Source organism: Tinamus guttatus, unplaced genomic scaffold, assembly GCF_059628265.1.
Source record: "Tinamus guttatus ecotype Peru unplaced genomic scaffold, ASM5962826v1 Tinamus_guttatus_pri_ptg000026l, whole genome shotgun sequence".
Classification (NCBI taxonomy): domain Eukaryota; kingdom Metazoa; phylum Chordata; class Aves; order Tinamiformes; family Tinamidae; genus Tinamus; species Tinamus guttatus.
The window spans coordinates 1,908,395-1,932,535 of record NW_028288560.1 but is presented as its reverse complement, the minus strand read 5'-3'; the positions used below and the strand labels follow the sequence as shown (position 1 = coordinate 1,932,535).

At 38.3% G+C, this 24,141-nt stretch overlaps 1 protein-coding gene across 13 annotated transcripts in view; it reads right to left on the bottom strand.

The window, feature by feature from the left end:
- Window positions 1–24,141, bottom strand: part of PBRM1 (polybromo 1) — a 51,420-nt gene that overhangs the window by 15,291 nt on the left and 11,988 nt on the right. For 12 of the 13 annotated variants that reach the window (XM_088527375.1, XM_088527355.1, XM_088527380.1 and 9 more), the window contains 14 exons: window positions 23,251–23,339; window positions 18,973–19,189; window positions 13,775–13,916; window positions 13,007–13,104; window positions 12,713–12,757; window positions 10,830–11,106; window positions 9,412–9,517; window positions 8,523–9,165; window positions 6,029–6,240; window positions 4,590–4,775; window positions 3,051–3,208; window positions 2,074–2,340; window positions 1,062–1,207; window positions 553–710 (listed from right to left, as the gene is read on the bottom strand). In XM_088527375.1, the coding sequence (XP_088383501.1) occupies window positions 553–710; window positions 1,062–1,207; window positions 2,074–2,340; window positions 3,051–3,208; window positions 4,590–4,775; window positions 6,029–6,240; window positions 8,523–9,165; window positions 9,412–9,517; window positions 10,830–11,106; window positions 12,713–12,757; window positions 13,007–13,104; window positions 13,775–13,916; window positions 18,973–19,189; window positions 23,251–23,339 (2,744 nt within the window). The remainder of the gene's footprint in view (window positions 1–552; window positions 711–1,061; window positions 1,208–2,073; window positions 2,341–3,050; window positions 3,209–4,589; window positions 4,776–6,028; window positions 6,241–8,522; window positions 9,166–9,411; window positions 9,518–10,829; window positions 11,107–12,712; window positions 12,758–13,006; window positions 13,105–13,774; window positions 13,917–18,972; window positions 19,190–23,250; window positions 23,340–24,141) is intronic. The other variant, XM_088527400.1, reaches the window with a different exon arrangement.

The following is a 24,141-nucleotide window of genomic DNA, read 5'->3' as shown; positions in this document are numbered from 1 at the left end:
ATTTTGTAACAGGCGGGGATACTCGAGTTCTCCCAAGCCTAGAAAAACCCCAGTATTTTGCTCAACTGCAGAAAATACATTAATTGACATCTCTATACCTTCAGAAACCTAACGTAGCTTTTCTGTTTAAGAACAAAAAAACTCTCAAAATATCAAAACCCATAATCTCTCCTTAGTTAATGACATTTGGCACTGAATCTTAGCTACAAAATGAGATACACATGGTCCTCTTCTTACTCAAAGCCGATTTTGATTTTCTTTTCAAGTAGATTTTTAGGACTTTGGAGGTAGAATATATTGGAACACTGACAACAATGGGTTTTCTGTCCTCTGGTTGTAGGCAACGTTCAGCTGTATCAATGGAACTCCATTTGGTAAGAAAGCTGCTGTTGATGAAAATTCTCACTACAGGCCCCAAAGACAGGCATGCACTGTGAAATGGATGGAATAATCTCTCCTCCCCTTCTCAATATAAGAAAAAATACTTGAAAACAAACCTACATGTAATTATAAATCGCTTCAGATTTATAATTTAAAGTTGATGGTAATTACCCAAAATGCAAGTCATAGGACAGGACTCCTCCAAATTACTCAAAAACACTTCCTTCTTGTAGAACATTTTAGTTGGTTCATGTTCAGTTTCTTCAGGATGGATAAAGATTGGACCAAAAAAATATGCAGCTCCATCTCGTACCCACATCTTTTCAATTCTAGAAAGAGGAGGAAAAAAAAAAAGAAAGAAAAAAGAAAACAGTGACATAAGCAAATGGCCATCTTCTGCACGTGGCACAGCTGAATAGAGCATGTTGTTCAGGAAGACTGTCTGGAAAAATGTATGAGCACAGAACAACAGTCTGGAAGTCATCTCTATTCCATCTCTATAGCCGCACCACCTTTTTAGGCTGTAGTGCTTTGACCTCAACCTGTTAAGAGCTTCTAGCATTTTGTTTCCTTCAGAAGATCTTCTCCCATCATCATCCTTTCTACTCTTTGCAACAAGCCAATCTTTTTTCCACGTTATTTTTATAGGCACAAACTGCAAATAAAGAAGTTGCACCCACCTTCCTACTCGAGGTCGCACTAACCCATGGGATTTTATGAAGACACAATCCCCAACCTTAAGCCACATATCGTTGTAACAGAGCTGTTCAAAGTAATGGCAACCAGGCTCTCCATTGGACACTTCTACTGGAACATCTTCTTTCTCCTACAGAAGAGCACACATTTAGAAACTTCTAAAAAAGGAAAAGCAATCACTTAAATAAAAGCATGCCAGAAAAGGCAAGCTTCTATTTAGCTTGGAAAAAAAAGAGAGAGGAAAAAAAAAAAAAACACACAAAAAAACCAAGAACAACATTTATTTTGCAAGAAAAAAAGGCAATGTTTCTTTTATCTTCACACCACTGCTATGTTCTGTTACTAACTTTGCTATTTAACTATCAAAGCTGTAACTTTGCCAGAATAGGAATTCCCTGTTCAGTAATTCAAGTTCATTTTTTTGGTTCCGTTGCCTCACTGTTGTAAACTGGCTAAGCCCCCTCAATCTAAACTGATGGCATGTTTTACAGCATAATAATATGCTTAGGAGGCAGGAATTCAGTATTTTACGAAATTAACATACACAGGAGTTTCATGACTCATGTGCTACATACAGGGCAACAATTCATACCAATCTTTGCACTAAATTTGTTACTGCCTCCTAGTTATTGACAATTTAACTAAAATGTTATATAATAAAGAACTTCAGCATGGCTGGGAGCTAAAAAAAAAAAAATAGACCACTTGGTCTACTGATTTTCTAGGCTAAGGGTAACCTCTTCAGTAAAATTTTCTGTCGTGGCACAGAAAAATTAATCCATCACATGATCACACACATACCTCTTGTTTTACCTGTTTTTGTATCTAACACATAGGTACACAGTTAAATCTTCTGTCCTGTCTGCCTACATAGTGTTTAGTTGCCTCTATTGATAGAATTTTCAGGATGCCGTGAAACCAAACCCATCAGCACTCACATTTTATCATTCCTGATCTGCCAAATAGACTCAATATCCTGTGTAAGGTCTTACATACCTTTTCAAGATGAATGATACTTTCTCCTGCCTTACTGTCCTCTAAGTTTTCCGTGTGTTTCTCTTCATCCACTTTGTCTGTATTAGCAAACACAGAAGCGACACGGACCACGGGCAGAGGCACATCTCGTGGGACAAACCTAACAGAGCTAACAGGCATAGTCCACAGTTTAATCTTCTTAAAAGATTTTGTCTTTGCAGAGTAACGTGACTCGCAGACGTAAACATCTTCATCTCGAAAGTTTTCAGGACATAATTTAAAATATTCCTGTGCAAAGAAAATAATTTTAGATTAAGTCCTTCAGGAACACACATGCCACAGACACCGTTAACTCCCTCTCATAATCCCTCTTTTTCCTATGTATTCTATTCATCTAGAGAAAAAAAAGTACATTACCAAGTACAAGCAGACTTGAAGACCCAAATTGCCTTTCCAAGGTTTCTCAGCTTGGACTGGGAAAGAGACTGTGACCACCAAGAAAAATATCATAAGTTCCATGCCCACTGATACGTGACAGTAATTCCCATCCACAGCCTCATCAGCAGTAAGACTTTTTTCCTTAGCCACATTGCCTTTAAAAAACTGGCTGAAATATTGACATGGTTCCAAGAATCCAAAAGTGTTCAGCGTGGGGAAATATGTGAAATTAAATTGAGACAGAGATGAAGGACTTCATCCTGTTATCAAGCCTCCAAGATATGCAAGTCTGCTTGCTCCAAACCTAGCTAATTATGTAATAAATATAATGATTCTATAAAGCAAACAGTACTGGAAAACACCATTACTTTATATCACTTCTGCTTCCCTGTGGATGAGCTACACATACCATGAAGCAAATGCAGAACACAGTCAGGAGTTAAGTTCTATTTTATTATCTATTTTATATTTATAGAACAGTCCTGCATATCAGAATGGATAGAATCAAGGAAATAATAAAAAACACATTATTTAACAAATCAGTCTGAAAAATCTCTCACCTTAACAAACATGACCACACATTTGCCTAAAATTTTGCTAACAGGAACTTTATTGTAATAGTCACTTTTAAAAACTTCTTTCTCCAAAAACTTTCGTGTTGCAAGATGGAATGTTTCATTTGGTCGATAAAACCAACAGCCATACAACCATTTCTCTCCTTTAACAGAGGAAAAGGAAGAGAGAGAGGGAGGGAAGAGAAGAGAAAAAAAGATGTAAAAAGATACATTCTTTACTGCGTGAGTGAACAAAAATCAACCATGGGTTGTTTTCACAATCAAACAGCCCTATAGCAATTATACTGGGAGAAAATCTAATCCATTTAAAACAAGGAAACATTCCATAACTGCTTCAGAGAAGTAAAATCTAGTTACTCAGACTTGCAAGTTCTTTTTTTTTTTTCTCCTCTCTAAGAAAACTTACCTCATGAAAGCAAAGGAGGTGATAGTTCTCTTGTGTCAGATGGCTAAGTCTGGCATAAGACTACAACTTAATTAAAACCTGACTTCTAGGCCTTGAAATGGCTTCAAAGTCTCCACAATAAACACCTGAGTATTTGAAGAGAGAGATGTATGAAGACCCTTGGGCAAAGGGCTTCAAGCTTTTAAATAACTATTCCTTCCACATTATGCTGTGACAAAAAAATCAAATTATAGTTTACCAATCTATAAAGAAATTGGCAATACATATTATTTTTCTAAATCAAAGAATTTGCAATCTGTGGGCAGAATAAAAAGTGCTATTCACCTTCTCCGTACCTGATAAAGAACATAAAAAGGTCCAACTCACCAGACCAACGATCCATTTACCCCATAAGCTCTATCCACCAGGCTATTAAGGGAAAGCAGGAAATCTTTGCCACTGTCTAAGGTGAATCATTTAGATTAGGGGTGTTGGGGAGCTATTCTCTTTATCTGGCTATTATTCTCTGGCTATTCCCCTTATTATCTGTTTTAAACCTGTAGTACATTGACCTGTCTCATCCATTTTTGAACCTGCCTCCACAAGGCTCCTGGGGAAGTCAATCCAGAGGCTCAATCATGACCCACCATATCAAACACCCAGACACTTGATCATGTTTTCATCTGATCTGTTGGTGCCAATGAGTGCCTTCTAATTCTAGTACCACAGGATTTGCTGAATAGTATTTCTGAACTCGCCTTACCCACCAACTACATGATTTTTGCAACATCAATTATAGACTCCAGACTTCTCTCCAAACTGAAGTCTTTTTAGTCTCTCCTTATAAACACAGCTGCACTTGATTAGCAGTAACCCAATCCATCTAGGAGAGCCTATTTTGCAGGATACTCACAATTTGTGGAGAAGGTTGGTGGGGAAAGATGTGTATTGAGTCAAGAACTTTATGATATTCCTTAGAACAAAATATTTCAGAAGCAAGCAAAAATATTCACCAGGCCACACATGCGTTTGTAAATGGAATAATTTATATGCAGAAAAGGCTCAGCTTGGAAGTTTTAAATAGCAATAATAATGGAAATGTTCATTGCATTGTTTTCCTATAGAAAAGACCTTCTTACCAGCAGAATCTTCCCACAGTCTCTCAATACAGACTATGTGAGGCTGCAAGTTGGCTTCAGCAGGCTCCACGTAGACGTAGTCTCCTACGTGGTACATGCTGTTCTTGAAGCTGCAATCCTGGCTGTAGGTCCGATGTAAACTTGACAGACCAGCTGATCCAGAAGAATCTTCACTCTTTTCTGCTTCTTATTTTAAGAAATAAAGAAGGAAGACAGAAGTCAGTACATCCATATTTACACATTAGACATTACTGCTGATGGGAATGTTCTGTGCCTTGTAAAACGCTGGATAGCTCTTTGTGTAAAAGACAAATAAAAGACCTTGCATTTAATGTACCCAAATGAATGACAAAATTTCAACCTCCTTTAAGTATACAGTCTAATTTAGCATAATTTAATCATGTGGCCAAAGCCTTTGAGCCACTTAAGGAAGAAAAGAAACACTTGAGAAATAGACTTATCAACTTGTTAATCATATCTGCTCTTCATGAATTGAGTTAAAGGACCTGGCTTAATGAATTATCACTAAAACAGTAATGACTAATAGTAACTTACAAAGCTGTTATGAAAGTGCACATGAAAGCCCAAAAGAGGGAGGTGACTGCAAGCAGGAACATTACTGCAGATCAGTACAGCTAACAGGCTATCCAGAGACAGTGTCAATACTTTAATACACTACCATGAATCAGTCTTTGATACAGGAAGATCATCATCCTGCAGCTGTGGATCAGGAACCTGCACTAGATGTTACCCAGACTCCACAAAAAGGCAATATTTTCTTTCTGTTTTTAAAGGGTCAATGCAGAAGTGTCACATGGTACCTGATGCCTCTCTCTACCACTGAATTCCCATGTAAGGGGAGGGTTAAAGCTTGTTTTGTGCTTCACCAAGTCCCTCCTGCCTGTTACTGGTGCTGCTGAACATTGCAGACTGCTTGTACAGGTAAGTTTTACTGAGGCTCCCCAGTGAGAGAAGAGAAACTCGCTGATGGCAATGAGCTCAAAAGTCTTCAGTAGGGCATGTTTTGTTTTCTTTGAGGTTTCTTTTTTGGCTTGTTTTTTGCCAAAAAAAAAAAAAAGAACAAATGACAAAGCAGAAAGGAATTGCTGAGATTCTTATTAGCAGAGAGACTTTTTTTTTTATATATATATATATATAATACCTTTGGAATAAGACTAGCAGTACCTGTTCTGATTAAACGGTTTACGTAACATTGGTATTTAGCTAACTGTCTGTCTTGTAGTCATATGGCTTTGCCTGCAAAAATGAGAATTAAATGCATTCCTCGTAACTTTAAATTATAAGATCCCTGTCTAGGCAAGCAGGGGGATTAAGGATCTTTCAGCAGGTGAAGCTGCAGAAAGAGCAGAGCATGCACCGTATGCATAGATATTTCTTTCAATTAATATGTTCTACATAGTTGTAAAGAAGATAGCTACCTCTCTTCTCCTCCTCTCTTTTGAGTTTATCCTCCTCTATTTCTTTGGGCAACTTTTCCTTCTTTTCCTTTTCTACATCATTGTGAAGGTGCTTGGTGGTATAGCTGAGAGCTGGTGACAGAAGAATCTCTCCGTTTTTACACAGTTCGTCCCGAATTTTAATGAAGAATTGCTGAAGTTCAACTGCATCCTCATAAATCTCTGAATCGGTCCTGAAGGGGAATAGGTACAACACACCAAGACAGAAGCATGATTTGTGCAGGGGCAAAAAGGATTCTATACATGCACCTACTGCTACGAGCTTTAGTGATAAATTAGAAACATATTTTATACCAAAGGTGTCTTATTCAGCAAAGAGCTAATGTGACAGCATTCGGTACATGTTGCTTCATTAATATGAGAAGATTTCTTTATTTACAGCTTGAATAGCACTCCCATACTAAATATTCAAGAGGAATCAAACATTTACATCTGTGGGGTTTTTTTTTGAAAATTAGGTAAGCACCATGTAGCTCTACGGACACAGATGATTTGAGAATCCATGTGTACCCCGGCTACTGGCTTAAAACCAAGTCCTAAATCTATCACAAAAGCCTCTGAAAGTACTTGCCACGAAACCTATCCCTCCTGTATTTACGAAGTGAAGTATCAGGAAGTGACGTATAACCAGGGCTCAACCTTCCAATTTCAAGTAGCAGCCTTGAACTGAACTCATTTTTGAGTGACAGAATTCATTTTATGACAAAACAAATTATTTTCAGAGAAAAATAGGTTTTAGGAGGTTGCTTGTATACCTTGGAAAATAAAAGTGATCAATACTGTGTGACCCAAGAGAGTAGTGTCCAGGCAAATACTGCTGAACAATGAAGCTCTGTTTCCATTTTAATGGATCTTTGCTTAAAAAAATGCATTTTATTCTCTGAAATCTACTGCCAGCTTTTCAGTTACAGAACTTACAGGTCTCAATGAAGATGAAGCAAAAGGCAGATTAGGAGTCAACACTACCACCTTATTTGATGGCTACACAGATGCACCCTCTGATTTAGAGAAATCTCTAACGCTCCATCTCTGGGTGGACACTAACAATCTTAGAGATAATTTGCAATGAAAAATACTTCAGAATTCTTAAGCAAAATATAAAGGAGAAAGAAATGAACAAAAAGCTTATTCAGTGTAGCCTAGCTCCCATGCCAGTTCACAAGCAATTTGCCAGAAATCATCAAGGGTGACATTGTGCATTAGGTCAGCTGCTCTGCACTCAGAGGCTGCATCCATCCTTTTATGCTACAGTACAATGCAGGCCATTTACTCTGACATTTCCTACTTATAAACTTTCCTGAATGTATATTTTAGTGTCATAAGTTCCCTGGAAGAAAATCTGTCACGCTGCTGTGGGATTTATCGTGCACATGGTATATGCACAGCCAACCCGTGGCCCAAGAGCAACGAACCCACCGAGCAGTGCAAACGCTGCACAGAGGCAGCAGCTCTGGCTATGCCGACATGCACCAGGAGTTCAGGACTTCTCAAAGCCACACATAACTTCCTAAAGGATAATTTGAGAAACAAAACAACCTTCTGCCAAAAATCAAAGTAACAACTAAGAGACTCACACATTCTGGAAGGAAAAAACTAACCAAGAAAACAAAACAATCTTCCTGGAAATATTCTCTTGGATTTTATGACACCTTGCAGACTGTGTGCCTAGTTTAATTGTGGTTATAACAAACAGGATAGGCAATATCCACTAAAGCTTCACTCCAGCAATGATTTGGGTGTTTACTCCCAACGAAGTGGCAGCAGAGACGCTGGCAATCATACTGCACCTGCTACTCTGCTGTCAGCTGGTATCAGTGTGCCTAAAAGGCATTATTTTTGCATACATCGATCCTAAAATACCAGGAAAAAAAGCAAAAATAACTTTTTGGGCCTCTGCAAGCTGTTCACTTTTGAAAACAACTTCCAAGAACTAAAATACTCATTTTAACAAAAAATACTCAATCAGCCCTATTCCTGTTGGCAGATGTTTCACTTCCTTTCCTTCAGAGTCAAGACCTCACTTGCGTATCACCAAGCATTCTAATTCTGGTTCAACACAGTAAGAACAGGCAGGAGTTCATAGTTTTTCCACAATCTTATCACCACTCACAAAACTGTGATTAGTCCAAGGGAGTAATCCACTAGTCTAGCAATTAAACAGCTGCTCTTCTTTATATTTTCATGTTGTCAGAAGTTAGCACATCTGTGGTTTTTACAAGGTGTTACTTTTAAAATCTAACATCAAAATCCTCTCATGGCAGAAGTCTACCTATTCCTTGAGTTTAAATGAAACCTCACATTTCACTGAATGCCGTAATACAGCCTTAAAATGAGCAGAATTTTCTAAACACCCCTATCAAGAAGAGCAAACATCCTGCAAAACCTCAGGCTCTAATGGCAACAAAAAAAACTCATGTTCTAAGACCAACTGGACTACTGGAAAAATCTCACTTACCGGTTCATTCTCCTCGCCCTCTCAAGCACCTCAAACATATTCTCCTGGAACAAGTCTAGTCTTCTATAGCGATTATTTTCAACATTTTTTCGGATAATGTCGAAAGTTAGAGGAGGTTTGTTTGGGAAGTTGGGATCAACAGCAGGAATTTCAGCTAAAGAATCACTGTAGCATCTGCCTTCGTCATCCTGATGGCTCATAACAGATACAAACAGGTTATGGATAAGTTCCTGAATTAGCAAAGTTACATTGGGGACATGAGAATCCTCATCTCCTTCTATCTCCCTTCGAGTTTCAAGCAAAACTTTATGCAAGACCAGGGCATCTTTATAAATCAAAGATTCTGGCTCATTATAGGTGCAGGCATTATTGAACATCATCACAAAGTCTTCTACCATGGAATCAATATCCTGGTATTTGTTGGCCATCATGTGACTTCTGATTTTTTCCATGTCAACGGGCTTTTTAATAGTTACATAATAATCAGGAAGTTCGGATCGAGACGGCAGCCTCAAGAAGATGGCACTCAGTCGCCTGCCTCGTTTATCCGTGTAGTTCTTAACTGCTTCGTAAACTTCATTCAGTTTCTGTTGCATCGGAGTCATGTATTTTGATTTTTTGGGGGAAATGCCACTTTTTCGACCTGAGCAGACCAAAAAAAAAAAGAACATTTTTTCTTTCCTTAGTCAAATAGTACATTCCTCTAAAATCAATCTGATCTACATGAAATTCTCTCAACAGTCATTAAAAATCCAGTTGTCGCATGACATTCTCTATCCCCAAAATCCTTAATTTAGAAATTAAGCATTGTAAATATTACAAAATTCTTTTATGACAGAAGGTTTATGCCACATAAAAAGTTGCCTATACAAATAGAAAGTTGCCTTACTTAGCTTTAGTTTAGGAGACGCAACATCATCATCTTCAGGTAGAGGCCCCAGCTCTTTTCTTTTCTCTTTAAGGGTCTTCTCCAGTGTATGGGCATCATTATATACCTATTAACCAGTAAAGTATTCAGAGAAAAACAAAACAAGGTTTATTGCATTTTTTTTTCTGATGGGATCTAGTGCAAGGTGGTTAACTGCCAGACAGATTTTCTTTTCTAACTGCCAAGGGCCAGGACATCCAGTTTTTGACAACCATCCAGAAGGATGGGGGGCAGATTTTAAGATCATATTTCAGCATAATTTCTATTTACTTGACTGGCTAAGATATAACCAAATATTGATGTTTCAGATGTTTAGAACTAGCTCTCCAAAAGCATTTAAATGCTAGTTTGAATGCAAAACTAATTACTTAAACAAGAAGAAAGGGTTATTTCTCAACTGTCTATCTTCAATTAACTTACACAGAGAAGCAGAAATGATGATCACAAATTAATTCAGTAGGATATGCATCCTGAACAAATTAACAACTGTATTTCTATTCCAAAGATTATAAAGTGGGCAAGGTGCAGTTGTCTTCTCAATTTCCTCCTCAAATCATTCTGTTGAGCAATGAGAGATCTCTTAAGCCATTGCTCAAGATCCATCAAGGCAGGCAGGACTAGAGCAGCCCTCCAGGTCTTCGAATCCTACCCCAGTGCAGACAACCGTGTTACGAAGTCCTGTACAGCAGCTGATCAAGCTTCTCCTTGCAAGTGGCTAGAGCTAGAGCTTTTTCACCACTACTCTCTTATACCATGCTCACTGGTGGAAAAAACACTGTTCTACTGCTCAGGTGTGTGGGTTCATGGTGATTTATACCCCTTCTGCTCCTGAAGACACTGACTTTTAACATTCTTGTAATTTACCTTACATTATATTTATACTTCCCTTTCATACTCCTTTTGCAGGTCTTCTGGTCTCAACTCCCATATTCTCCCCTTTCATGAGAGTTAAGTTGGGTTCTTTCCAACTATGACCTCCCTTCCCAGAGGTTCTGAGCTCCAAGTAAGGAGCTTGGTGACCCTTCACAGTACAGTTACTTTTGTGGGATTTTACTGAAGCTAAACAATCAGAATTTGATAACCAACACATATATATATTTAAATATGCTAAGAAACATTCAGCTGACATTCTTTGTACTGGAGAAACAAGCTTAACCAACATGAAATAAATCCAGCCTTCACAGTTAAATGACCTATTATGAAGAAGAAGCTTATGCTTATACAACCATATACTAAGACAGAATTTAAAATATTAACGGAATGAATGTCATACTTGTACTTTAATTCTGTAAACAATTCTCATAAACACCATGAGTAACAACCAAAGCTAAACTATGTGAATATCTGCAGTGAAGCACAGAGGAAATGCAGCTGTATACCTGGGAGCCCTCCTCATTATAATGCCTTGCATTTCGGAACATGAGCTTCATATCTTCAATCATTGCTTCTTCCCCTGCATATTTATCATTGCGGATGTTGTGCTCTATCATTTTTAAGTCCATTGGCTCTAAAATAATTTTATAGTAATCTGGATAGTCCTTTTTGGAGGGTTTAACCATAAACAGATCACAGAGCCGTCTGCCTGTGCCTGATTCTCGAGCTTCCAGAACTGCATTGTATAAGATTTTCATTCGCTGTTTTCGTATGTTCTTTTTACTGTTAGGTTAAAAAAGAAGAATAAAAAAAGAAAAGAAGTAACCGTCAGGGGCTTATTTCCCCTGCTTCCAACATTTATATCAAAATGACATTATTTCTAGTGCAAGAAAACAAACACAACATTTTAAACACACACAAAGTTCAATATTAAGCCTATTCTGTAGAAGCATATGCACTTGCTGGCTCTCACAATAAATTTACAGGTAACAACAATGATTACATTTATCTGCGGTAGCTAAAAAGCCCTTTTTTTTTTTTTTTTTTTTCCCTCATCATCTTCACTATTGGGAAATAATCAGTGGTTCTCACTAGCAGAAGAGCAATGCCAGGACATGCTTCCCAATTTCCAAATTTTCCACATTTTTTTCCAAATGTTAACATTTAGTCCAAAAAAAGTAAAGCAAAAATGTAAAGCAGAAATACTAAAAGGCATACACCAATATCAAGATTCAAGTTGTGCATCTGATAAAGAAATGAGGACATTCAAAGGACTTTCTGTTACATCTGCAGAAAACACAATTATCTACCCAGTGGGATGACTTTTCCTCAGGTTATTAGTTTCTTTTTTCTGCTATATTTTGGGATTCTTGTCAGTGTTTCAGCTCTGCTTCCAAAAGCTTTTACAGTCTCCCTTCGCTGGCTTTCATTTAGCAAGTGAAACTGATAACAAACATTGAAATGATAAAATCAAAAGCACTTTCAGGTTCTTTTAAGGCATGAAGAAAACAAAAAATGACTTCCCCTCCCTCAATGACAAGGCCTAACAGGTTCTTTTAAGCTTCTCACCATTCCCTCGCACAAGGTGATCAGAGGCAATACAGGGTTAAAATAATGCTAATAATTTAACTTGCTTGATTCGGTAAGCGGTTCTCCTCGACTCTGAAGATTACAAGGACTGGCAATTTGTGCAGTTTGTTCCTTGATTATTTTTATTTGATGTTTTTGCGTCTCATAATTCTGCTGCTTTTCTTTTTCCTCCTAGATTGCATCACCTCCTGTACCCTTAATAACTTTTTCTTTCTGCATAATTTGCCATTTTGATATACTCTGCTGCACTTACTTGACTGCTCTTGAATGAATCCTTGGTTTCGCTTTACATTACCTCCCTCCTCCCCCTCAATTGCTCTCATTTTGATAAGGACAAAGAACTAAAAACCCAGGAGCTTAAGGTCATAAGCAACACCAAGAAGGAAGAAAGAGGTTGAACTGCAATTTTACACTAATGGTTCCTTCTACTGCCATCATGTTACTGTAATTTAGGAATTTATTTTGAGTGATACCAAGGCGCAGATTAGAGAAACTAGTCTAGAAAGTTGCTGAAGTAAAATCTTATAGTTTGTCTATTAAGTATCCTCTTTGGCCTAGCTGCTCACAAGTAAAGTGACTTAAAAGTGCAACTTCTAACACTAACTCCTTGGGTAGTTCAGGTCTTGGAAGAAGGAAAAGAAAATTAATGCCAGGAGTCTCCACCCCCAAATATTTACAGAAACATTATTATAAACTTTGCAAAGAAACATTCATTTTAATTACATCTTAATTTGCTACCAAAACAACATAAGTAGTCATACATTGCACAGTGGTAGAAAAGAATAAAACTGCTAACAACCTGTGAAGACAGTCCACAGACCAGACCCCGTCCCGTTCCAAAATCCTGAAATTCATTGAAAAAGTTATAACAGCACCAAACGTAGCGACATGACACTGAAGTTATGTCAACAACCACCAATTAATGGGCCAAAAAGAGGAAAACAAAGGCAGCAAAAGTTTTATAATTAATTAGCACAAGAGTTAATGAGGTTAAGTTTCAGAGTTACAAACTCTTAAGGGAGTTCTAAAATAGGGCTAAATAAATAAAAGCAGCAGCAAGGCCACAGTCTGCAGGAACTACAAAAGCAAATACCTTTTCCTTTTTGAGCTTCCAGTATCAGATGTGGCAGAGGAAATCATGCTGTCCCCATCCTCAATGTCATCTCTCCTAGCAAGCTCCTTCTTCTTTGCCTGGAGTAAGAGCAAATCCCCAGTTCAGGATTCTCTGCTGAACATTCCCAGAATAATATCAATCATTGGCACAGAGCAGATGCAACTATGGATTCTGCATGTGCAAGAACTAAACCACATCAGAATATTTCCAGGAATTTATTTAAAGCAAGTTGGCTGATATAAAAGAAAGGGGAATTATTCTTTTTAACTATCATAAACATTAGGGAAGAATTGATTTGAAAACAAGGCCATTTCAGCCTGCAGTTCTTTCCTGAAACTACCTGTAAACTCAATCCTCCCTACGCACACATTCGCTATCAACTTTTCCACAGCTTAATCAGATTAAGATACTTGTTTATGTATAAAAGTGGTTAAGAGAAATCACAGAAGGTTGCAGCTCTACTGGGGAGGGGAAAAGTAAAAATAATCACCCTATGCTCTTCATTCAAGTACATCCCTTCCTAAGCACCTGTTATCAACTACTTCTGGAAACAATTTTAACTATTTTAACTGTTAAATGACACTAAAAACACACAAGACACTATCAATCAATTCTTCACAACCATTTAAAAAAAAAAAGCACTAATGCAAATACAGACTTATCTAGAATTTATTTTGGAAAGGTACCTATTGGGGAAATAAATTCACCCATGAAGCTATAGCCTTTTGCCTGTTGGACTCCGCATACCTGCATAACCTGCTGCATTTTCAGTACTCTCTTATAGATGGCAGAGTTGGGAACGTTGTAGCGCTTCGCGTTTTCAAACATCAGGTTCAGATCACTCTCCAACTGATCTAAAGTTTCATATTCATGGTTCTTCAGTTTGGTTCTGTGGAAAAGAGCAATACAAATCAGTTAATCCATATCTATTACCCACAGTAAAACTATTCTTTAACATCATCGTTTTTAATAGTAAAACAACCTCTAATTGCAGTAATATTTTCCTGAAACTGCAGTATTATCTTTTAATGGTAGTTACAGTTGGCAAACACCTCTTTTTAGAAAACTATTTCAGTAATTATGAAAGCTGCCCTCTTGAAAGGCTTGCAGACTAATATTCCTGCCTGACATCCAAAAGCAGGACATCATTTGGAGAGGACTCCAATATGCCTCGACTATGATCTATCTTTTCCTGTTCTCTGCAACAAGAGCTCAAAGTGCCCAACACCTCTCACGTTAAGACCCTCCAGTTTTTGCTTTCTGTTTAAGCTGCCTCGTTGTTGACTAGTGCTGCACATAGAAGTGCTTCATGAGAAACCAGACAGAAAAGGACTCATAAAAAAGGTTGTTTCTTATACGCTAAACGGAGAGGAATCAGAGTTCACCTGCTTTATGGGGAACTTGGTAAGTCCTCTTATATAGGTTGCAAGTCCTAGTTAATGGTTTTAAACCTTCCGACTTCTCATATGCAACAGAAAATATGCAAAATATGCAAAAAAAGGCCAAAAAAAAGCAATATACTTTCACAACTACGAACTGCAAGGCTGACGGGTGACACTTTATTGCTATGACTCCTTTGGATTCAAAGGCAGATAAAAACTTGCACTGAACCTCCCTGTTTTACCAAAGATGACAAAAGGAGGTTTTTATGTGAGGAGACCGGTTTAAGAACAATGTAATTTGTCAAGCCACACAGGGAAACTGAGTGCATAAACAGCCAGTAGCTTCTTTGTTTACTCAGACTATCACGAGCGTTTGCAAAACAGATTCAAACCTTCAAACATCAGTGGGAAACAGAAACAGTGTCCAAGGGCATGTAATCCTGCAGCTTAAAAAAAGGTGCCCAAGCCATCTAGTTTAGAGATGAAGGGTATGAACAAACTCATAAAATAAGTGCTGTGGGACTTGGCTAATGCAATGCTGGAGAGACTACGGCAGAAAGGCTTTTTCCTCTCCTTTTATGAAAACGGCACCCAACAGTTTCATTTACAGGCCATCTCCTTTCTCAGACTGACAACTGATACTGATTGAGAGGCTGAATTAAGGATCTAATAAAATTAACATCAGGATTGTCCATGATCCGAGTAGTAAGTATATTTAAGTCAAATACCTAAAACAGCTCAATGTTTTTTACTGCTAAGGGCAGCTGGTAAAAAAAAAAAAAAATGAATCATGTTTCAACCACTACAACCACAGCATTAAGACAAAATCTTTTCAAGGCTTATGCTGCAGGTCATCCTGAAAACAAGTTGCCCTGCAAAATTATTTGAGTAAAGACTTGAAAGGAATTAAGTAGTTTGAATTCTCTTTAAATATCAGTAGCAGGAGATTCATAAACATTCCTGTGCAGCTCTGGCAAGTTTGCCCTCTGGCCCAGGGCTACAGAGTTTTGAGAGGTAGAATGGCAGAAAAGCAAAACCTGTAACATCCTCTCACCTCCCAGCAAATTAGCTGGATAAACTGTAACTGTACAGCTGGATTAGCTGTAATTCCAATAAACTGGAATTACAGCTTTGCGAGTTTGCATTTTGATCCTTCTCTTGCATGAGGTTTTGGTTAGGCTTTCTGAAAGACAGCCTGAAAGACTACATCATAACTGAATACTACTTTTCAAGTCAAATTATTCCCCCATGTTATCTCCTCTTTATTTGGAGTTGGCTCCAAAGTTAAAACTGCATTTACACGAGTATAAAGTAGTCCTGCCCAAAAGGACTATGCTCCTGTACAACGATTTCGTGATAGAGCAAAAGGAACGAGTGCCTCTTCACAGCAGCAGATCCCAAGCCCCTGGCCACTGAAATCTGGGATTTATTTTGCTTCTCCCGCAGACAGGTAGCTCGTGCAGACTCCACGACGCTGCTGTTACGTGCTGCATCCAAAAATACACTGTGTCCTCTGCGTGCCCCAGTAACCCACACTGGTTTCAGCCGAGTGGATTGAGGCATTGACCTACACACACCACAACGCAGCAGTCTTCTCTGGAAGGAGCAAAGAGTAGAAACCATTATCCTTAAATATATCACCTATGTGCGTGGGCTCCCTTCTCTCTTGTGACCCTACAGAAACCTCAAGTTGCAGGAGGAGCTAAGTGAGGACCCTGCCAATAGCAAAACTACCCAATCTGATCATATCCATGCAATCTTAACCTAGAGCCAGAGAAAGAAGGGAGAGGAAATGCTCTTTTAGACAAGGAACTAGCATCCAAATTATCTCACAATCAAATAAAATCTTGCATCGATCAGCACTTGTTTATCCAAAGCCAGATACCTGAGATGCAGTTCACCTAGTTTCTAGCATGTTCATAGTGGAAAGCATGAAAGAGCTGACAACACACGTGAAAATCAGGGCTTAGCCTACAAAAAAGGTGCAGGAGGAAGGGAACTTTTAGCCACACACGTGAACAATGTCACAGCTGGCAGACAGCCTCCCACCTTATCCTATTAAATGCACTTGCTGTCAGCAAACAGTGCGATGGTTAATTAAGAAGGTTATTTACAGAAGTACTTTGAACAGGTTTAATCATACCCAAACTCAGCATCATGTACTTTCTGGATTTACAGTATGCAACGTAGCTTCGACAAATTTTAAAAAGAAAACTACCTCAGCAACTTTGGAGGGGGAGAATTTTATAACTAGTATAATAATAAATAGTAATTTATTTCACACAGCAAGATAAAAGCTCAAAGGTCTGCTGGTAACTAACAGTTCAGGCTTTGCTCATGAAAGGACTGCAAAAAAACTGAAGTATAAAGAGGAACTCTCTCCATATACACTAGAGACCCATTCTGAATTGATCTGAAAAACACAATCAGCACGTAACTTATTTCTCCTTATTGGAAAATGTGCAGTGCTACTTCAGGCACTTCAGAAAACAAAAACACAAAAACTCACCAGGGTGGCATAGATTGCATGCAGAAAAAAAGTGCATTTGAAAAATGCCCAGTTTAAGAATGACAATCTCTTCTTTATAAAATACTTCTGTAAACTTGGTCAACTTGAACCTGTGATTTTTCATGAGCAAACAGAAATATCTGCTAAGGTAGAAAAAATGTCTATATGGTCAGAAGATTGCAAAAAGGTGCAACACTCAACAAACCTTATAATAATTTTCTCTCCAGGAGTTATTTTCCTAGTTGGCTCACTCATAAATTAAGCAAACTCTAATATAGTGACATTTTTCTTCTCGAAGTCAATATAATAATGAAAAATTAACTTTTAAGTTAAGATTTTATTAAGAAGTAGATATGCCAAGAGCTTAATCTAAGAAAAAAGTGTTTGCTACATAATGCACTTTTAAAAATACTTTAACCCAGACAGCAAACTCTTATTCCCAGACAAGCTCCTCTTCATTTGCTGTATTATCCGATTTAAATTATAAAGCAAAATATGTTTGATGAGGTGATCATAATTGTTATAAATTCTACTTTAATTGATATAGCGGCAACAAGAGCCACTATCAGTGGGAGCTACAGGAGAACTTGAGCACGCTGCAATGCACTGGAACGTAAAGCTAGGGTCCTTACATCACAGGGAGATGTTCAGCAGGAAATCATTTGCTTTTGGGATCATACTTAATAACTCTGTAAAATTTAATAAAAAGACCAGCTCTTACAAGGGACCTAGCACTTTTGTACTGGGTAACGGAGTGCATTCTGTGCGTTCCTATGTTATTTCTTGACTATTCCTGCAGGAGTTTAGTGACAGAATGGCATTTAACCAGCAGCTTTATGTTCCCAGACTAATCCAAAGTCTTCTTCACACCACCTAAAACTCAGAACTTGGATGCAGTTGCACCTTTCCTTCTAAAGATCATATTTTCTTCCTCACGTCTGTCTGCCAGCACTTGTTACCTCCACACTGTTGAAAGCAGCTTGAACAGAAAACACCTTCCTCCGACTGTCATCACGGCACCGAATTAAGACTCTCTTCTAAAAATGACACAAGCACCTTGTTTCAAAAGAGCAAGTTGGGATGAAACTAGCAGGAAGCTAACACCATCTGTGGGATAGCCTCCCACATCCCAAAACTGCCTGGAGTCTGCACTCAAGTGACTGAGGCTCGTAGTGCTCATAAAGTCATTAAGACTACAGAAGAGACATAATGAACAAACTTTTATATATATATAAGCATAAGCATCTCTCTCCCTATATATAAATATATAACATATATATACACACACATAAAATGAACATATTAGTTTTTTATGACATTTTTAGGATTTTTTCTGCATTTAAACACACACAAAACCTTGAGATACATGGCTGGCCATAAAACTGAAGGCAACAGCCAGACCAGGGTAGGACATAGAAAAAAAAAGGAAGAGTTAAAAGAGAAAGCTTGGCCATACATTCACAGCCATATCTGAAACATCAGTAAAACCACTTGTGGTTTTATTCCACAAGTGGCCTTCCTAGGCAGAGGTGTTGGAGGGGGTGAGGGTGTAGCTTGAGTCTGGTCTGGGTCAGGTCTCTGACAAGTAGCTCCATTAGGTTAGCTTATCTTTCATCACTCAATAAAGATATTGCTCACTGTTCTTTTTACTCAGGCTTTTATCCAACTGCCTTCTGGCAGTTGATGAATCTTTGCTATTTCCATAGATTTATGAATGGTGCATGGCTTCAGCATGCCACTGCAGACTAGCTACAGCCTGAGTAACAATAATTATTCTCCAAATTTAAACTGTGACCCAGGAAAAATAAGAATAGGAATACAATCACAGCAATCTTTACAGAATGCACCCCAATTGCTGAGGATAATTAATCTACAAAACAGGACAATAAATAGCTTGCTGATTTATCCATTTACTGATTTGAAACAAAAAGCAACAAAGTATGCAAGAAGGATACTAAGTATCCTGCATAGGTATTGGCAATATAGGATTATGGAAGCAAAAGAAACTCATTAATAGTCTCCCACCAAGCATACTTTGATTACTGGTTTCTTACCTGATCTGTTGCAATGAAATAGGTGTTTTAATTTGCTGATAATAATCAGGATACTTCTTCTTGGAGGGTAAATGGAAAAAGGGTTCAGATATGAGCTGGCCCTGATTATTTCGGCAGCTTCGAACGGTATCATAAAGCTGGTAAAGAGGATTAGAAGCATCCATGAAGGAAGTGATGCTCTCAGCTTCAGACTCTCCTTCTTCATAACGAGCAGCAGCTGCAGGAACAAAAAAATGGAAAAATGGGAAACCCAGCAGGACAAGCCAGACCAGGGTTTTCTGCTTGGCTTTTCAAATGTACAAAGAACTAAGCAGAACAAAACGTAGTGCCCTGAGATGAGGGAGCTCAGTCACCCTCTGGGATGGTCAGGCTGCATCTCAGACAAGGACATCTGTCTCGATAACCTCACGCTAGCATAAAAACCACTTCATCTGGATCACAACTTTTCTTGCAGGAGAAGGCTTTAGTCACTGGTGTTACATCCTTGCCACCCAAACACAGAAGCGCTGAGAATTACTCAGATAAGAGGCTACTAACAGGACTATTCAAACACACACTTTCTATAAAGCACCCATCTACTTATTTACCCAGGACTTGCCCCAAATCCCAGGAGCATTTGCATAGAGAAGTGCTGCCAGTTCCTATGAGGAATTCAGTCCAAGAACAGGAGCTGATAAACCCTACCTAGAGTTTCCAGAGATGCTTAACAAGGGTTGAACTGAAAATGATTTTTTTACTTAAATATATAAAAGATGACTTTAAAGCATCTATAATTCTTTAAAACATATTCACCATATCAGCTTTGCTTAGAAGAAAAAAGGTGAGACTATGGTCTGAAGGTACACCTCTAATATACACCAAAAAGAAAGAGAAATAAGTGTTGATTATATAAGCAGCATAAACATTTTATATCAAATGATGTATAGATTTTAAGCTCTCCCACTTATAGGTAAGAACGTTATTGTGCTTCAGGATTAGGAAGAGTGAAAGAGGTGCTATCAAGAAATAACATCTACTGCAAGTAGATGCAGGAGAAGCACTACATGAACAGAAAGACAGCAGGGATGAAAGGACTTGGGGAGCAGAAATACAGAATGGAAAGGAAGGGGCATCTAACCCTTCAGCTCTTCTCAGGAACAGGTGCAAATTGTACCCTGCAGAAAGGCGTAACATAGAAATCTACGCACTTTTGCACAGATTATCATCATTATATTAGCCACCTCTTTCCCCTCTTATGAGTTACAGCTTGAAGGAAAGCCGTGGCTGACACACTGGATAATTCAGTTACAGAAAAGAGAGTTGTCCAACACTCATATCATTTTTTCCATTACTGCTCAGTAAGGCTGGCAAAGCTCCAAGACTTCTACCCAAGCTCAGCCAGGACCTATTGAAATGATGACAAGCCAAAGGACATTCTGACCCCATAACAGCACAGAACTATTAACAACACTGAACATTATTTTTCCTCTGCAACCTGACACTGCCAATCCACATGAGTGCACGTGGCTAACTAGACAACTTAGGTGCAAGCTAAATTAGAAACAACCTAAAAGACGAGCAGGGAGACATCAGTGGACGTGCAAACACATCACAAAGATCATTATGGATTTGGAGAAAACACTCCAACTCATCCTAAAGATTTACCTATATGTCAAATAGCATTGGGTGAGAGGCTGGGCAATAAGTAGGTAGAAATAAAAGACTGGAAGTAACACAGTGTTTTTCTCTACCTCCCATATCATACTGAAAATATAATGGAAATCATATTTTCATGGGAATAATCACTAATGGTAAGAGATGCTAATCAGGTAATTTGCCAAAATAGATTATGCAACAAAATATTGTCTTTGTTTCTGTTTGCTCTCAAGAAGCTGAGATCTCTGATAGTCCTACTAGAAATTAAGAAACAGAATTTGAAAAAAAGCAGAACACTTTTTTTTATTATTCAAAAAGAAAAATTACTAGTAAAGTGCATTAATATCCTAAGAAATCTATATAATGCATCCAAGCACTCCAATTCCCTAAATGAGAAGTGTACTTCATTTTGATTTAAACACAGAGTACAAGACGTTCCCCCCAAATAAGGTCTAAACAAATTAAATAAGCATTAGAAGTGTTTCTTTCATCATTTTTGACTAGGTAAAAATAAGTATTACTTAACATATCACGTTAAAAAAAAAGATTTTGCTATTATGGTATTGCATAATGATGATGTCCTTCAACTATAAAACCTGTTATCTTAAGAAGTGAAGAAGGGATTACTCAAATCAGAAAAAAGACAGAGAACCAACACCCTAATGCAAGGATTCTTTAACATTCAGGAGCCAGAGGCCTCGTGCCCCATCAAGAACAGGCACAGGGTTGCAGGCAGCTATTCTCCTTTCATGCAGCTGCTGCCATATCTACAGTTAGCAGCTATGGTAAAAAAAAGTGTGTGTCAAACCATGACCACAAAATACACACCATTCAACAGTCTCAAATAAAATCTATTTCCCACTTTTCATCCTGCTACACAGGGACTGTTTCCTAATATAGCCTCACAGTGAAGTGATGACAAATTGACTTTACTGCAAAGGGAGGAAGTACTTGACTGCACAGCTGGAATTGAGCTGGAATCAGATATAGATGGACCTATCACATATAAATACAATTACACAATGATAAGGCAGGAAAGCAGCAGTGTGAGAAATATATTAATGTCTGCAAGCAAATTAACTACTTGGCAAGCAACTTGCTTCCAATGCTGCCTCTCCTTTGCGGTCCCAAAGCACCTAGACAAGAACGGATGCTCAAAACCACTTTGTCAAAAACTGCAGCCAAGTTCTATTCTTGGAGAATGAAATATTTATAAATAAGTAAGTCTTGACAGTTTTACAGCAAGGATAAGTCTTAAGAAAGTTGCAGAAGCTCTTTAAGTCATAGTATGTTTGAGCTGCAAATCCTCAACAAGCTCCACCATACTGTGACATCCCATGAAACCCAGAGGGATAAACTCCGAGTTGAAAACAGATCCTGTTCGCTGTATAGGCAACGTAGACATGTTCTCTGTAATGTTCAGTTATGCAGCCTAATTCTCATTTATTTGGATGAGTGTTAGGGGAAAAAAAGGGGTGGGAGGAGAGTAACAAAAAACCCAAATGGCCACTTGCTTTAAAGGAAAATCCATCTCATCTGGAGATGAAAAACAGAGAGCCAAGCAGTACATCAGAGGGACAGAAAACTATGACAGAGGTTTGCAAACCAGTCAAAAATCTCAGCTGCCTACCAGAAACCTTGTCAGAACAACAATAATATCCATGGCAAAGGTGGCACCTGAAGGTGGTTAAATCACATCAAGAATTTAAGAACACAAAGGTGTAAAATAAAAGCTCTGTGTTTTGCCAGAATTTGCATGCAAAACCAGCAGCTAACCACCATGCTGAGCCATGCTAAGAAGCACTTCCCACCCCTCCCAAGGAAGAGGCTGGTCTGAAGCCAGAACAGAAGTCTGGGCTCTCCAGGAGTAATAATATTTTATAATCTTTATCTAGAATCTTTATTTTATAGCAAGGTGTAAAATACACTTCACAATTATGCAGTGCACGTTCCATCCACTGGAAGATAAGAGTGTGCACAAATTAATTACTGGACAGGAAATAAAAGGCCGTATACTTCAGAGATTCCTAGTATCACATGAATATAATCAAAAGCATAAGCTGTATTTATAAAAATGCCTCAAAAACCTCTCTGAAATGTACTCAAGAATGCCATTGGAATACAACTATCACAAAACACGAATTTAGAAGGTAACCTGTAACGATTTATGACCACTGTATACTGAAATATCTAGTATAATGCAAGATACATACTCATACTATAGTGGTAAAGCATACTTATTACAGAAGTAAGGATGCTGTAGGACATGATGCTCAAATGGGATTGCAGTAAATCTCTTTTTACCATGAGAGACGCTCATTGTCTCCTCTTACGTTTCACATTAGAAGGAATAAAAGCAAGCTACAGGTTCCCAACACTGGGACAACTATACTTGCAAAGACACAGAACAAATTCAAAACAAGTGTGGAAGTTTGTCCTACTCTATTTTATCAGCTTCAAATTTACAAATTCTTATGCAGAAGAAATAGGGACCAGATTTGATTGAATTTTACACTGGATTTCAAAACACTGCAGAATAGTTTTGAAAACAAGGATAGTTGAAAAGATAAGCAGCTCTACCATTCTGCTTATTCCAGACATTTTAATTAAAGAGGGATAAAAAAAATGCATGTTAGTTCCTACCAGCCAAAGCATCTTCATCGCTTTCTGATCCATATTGCAATGCCATGGTTATTGCTGATAAACGATCCCCTTGGGCTGATCTTTTGTTACTGTATAAGAAAGGAAGGAAAAAAAGAAAAAAGCATTAAAAAAAAAATCTCTTTTGTCATTATCAAACCACAGTTAATAGCCACCCAGAGAACAAAACCAAACAACCGAAGCTCGAGTCAGTGGCCTCCAGAACCGTTATGAGGCGACCACACATGCCAAACTCCCCTATTTCTTCTTGGGTTAACAAGAGAACCTTAAAATGGAGATGGTCTTATGGGTTTTTAAGCAGCAACCCATCAAACTGAAAAAACAGATATACAGTTGGAAAGCTAGAGCTTAAACTGTCTTCTGTCCTAAGTACTCAAGCACTTGAATTATTGTGCTGATTTCCTAATATTTAACAACTTCCTTTCATCCTGTTCTACAGAGATTTGGCTGCATGAAGAATTGCAGCATGCTGTAAGCTACACAGCCAGCTCCTCCCTTTCCCCCCTGTCCGCTTAGTGTTTTCTGTGTTTCTTAGTGTGCCCTGTTTCTGCAGAAGCTGCCTGTATTTCCCCCGTGGAGAAAATCAGCATGCACATGGGCTCTCACAAAGAGCAGCTTCACTCTTTTTCTCCCTCCTGCCCCAAATGAGGCACAGCATTTTCTACATGTCAGTTTGTGTTTGCACTAGATCAGTTCCCTACGCACCCACACGCTCGGGCTGAACCTTGCCCTGCAGGAGCACAAGTGACCCCGAGAGAAGCAGATGGGTTGTCTAAGTCAACACCAACTCTACAAACGCTCCTCATGCACCTTGAAGAGCCTTGTTGCTTAACCTTAAACCACTCTTTCAGAATATACACACGGGGAACTAGC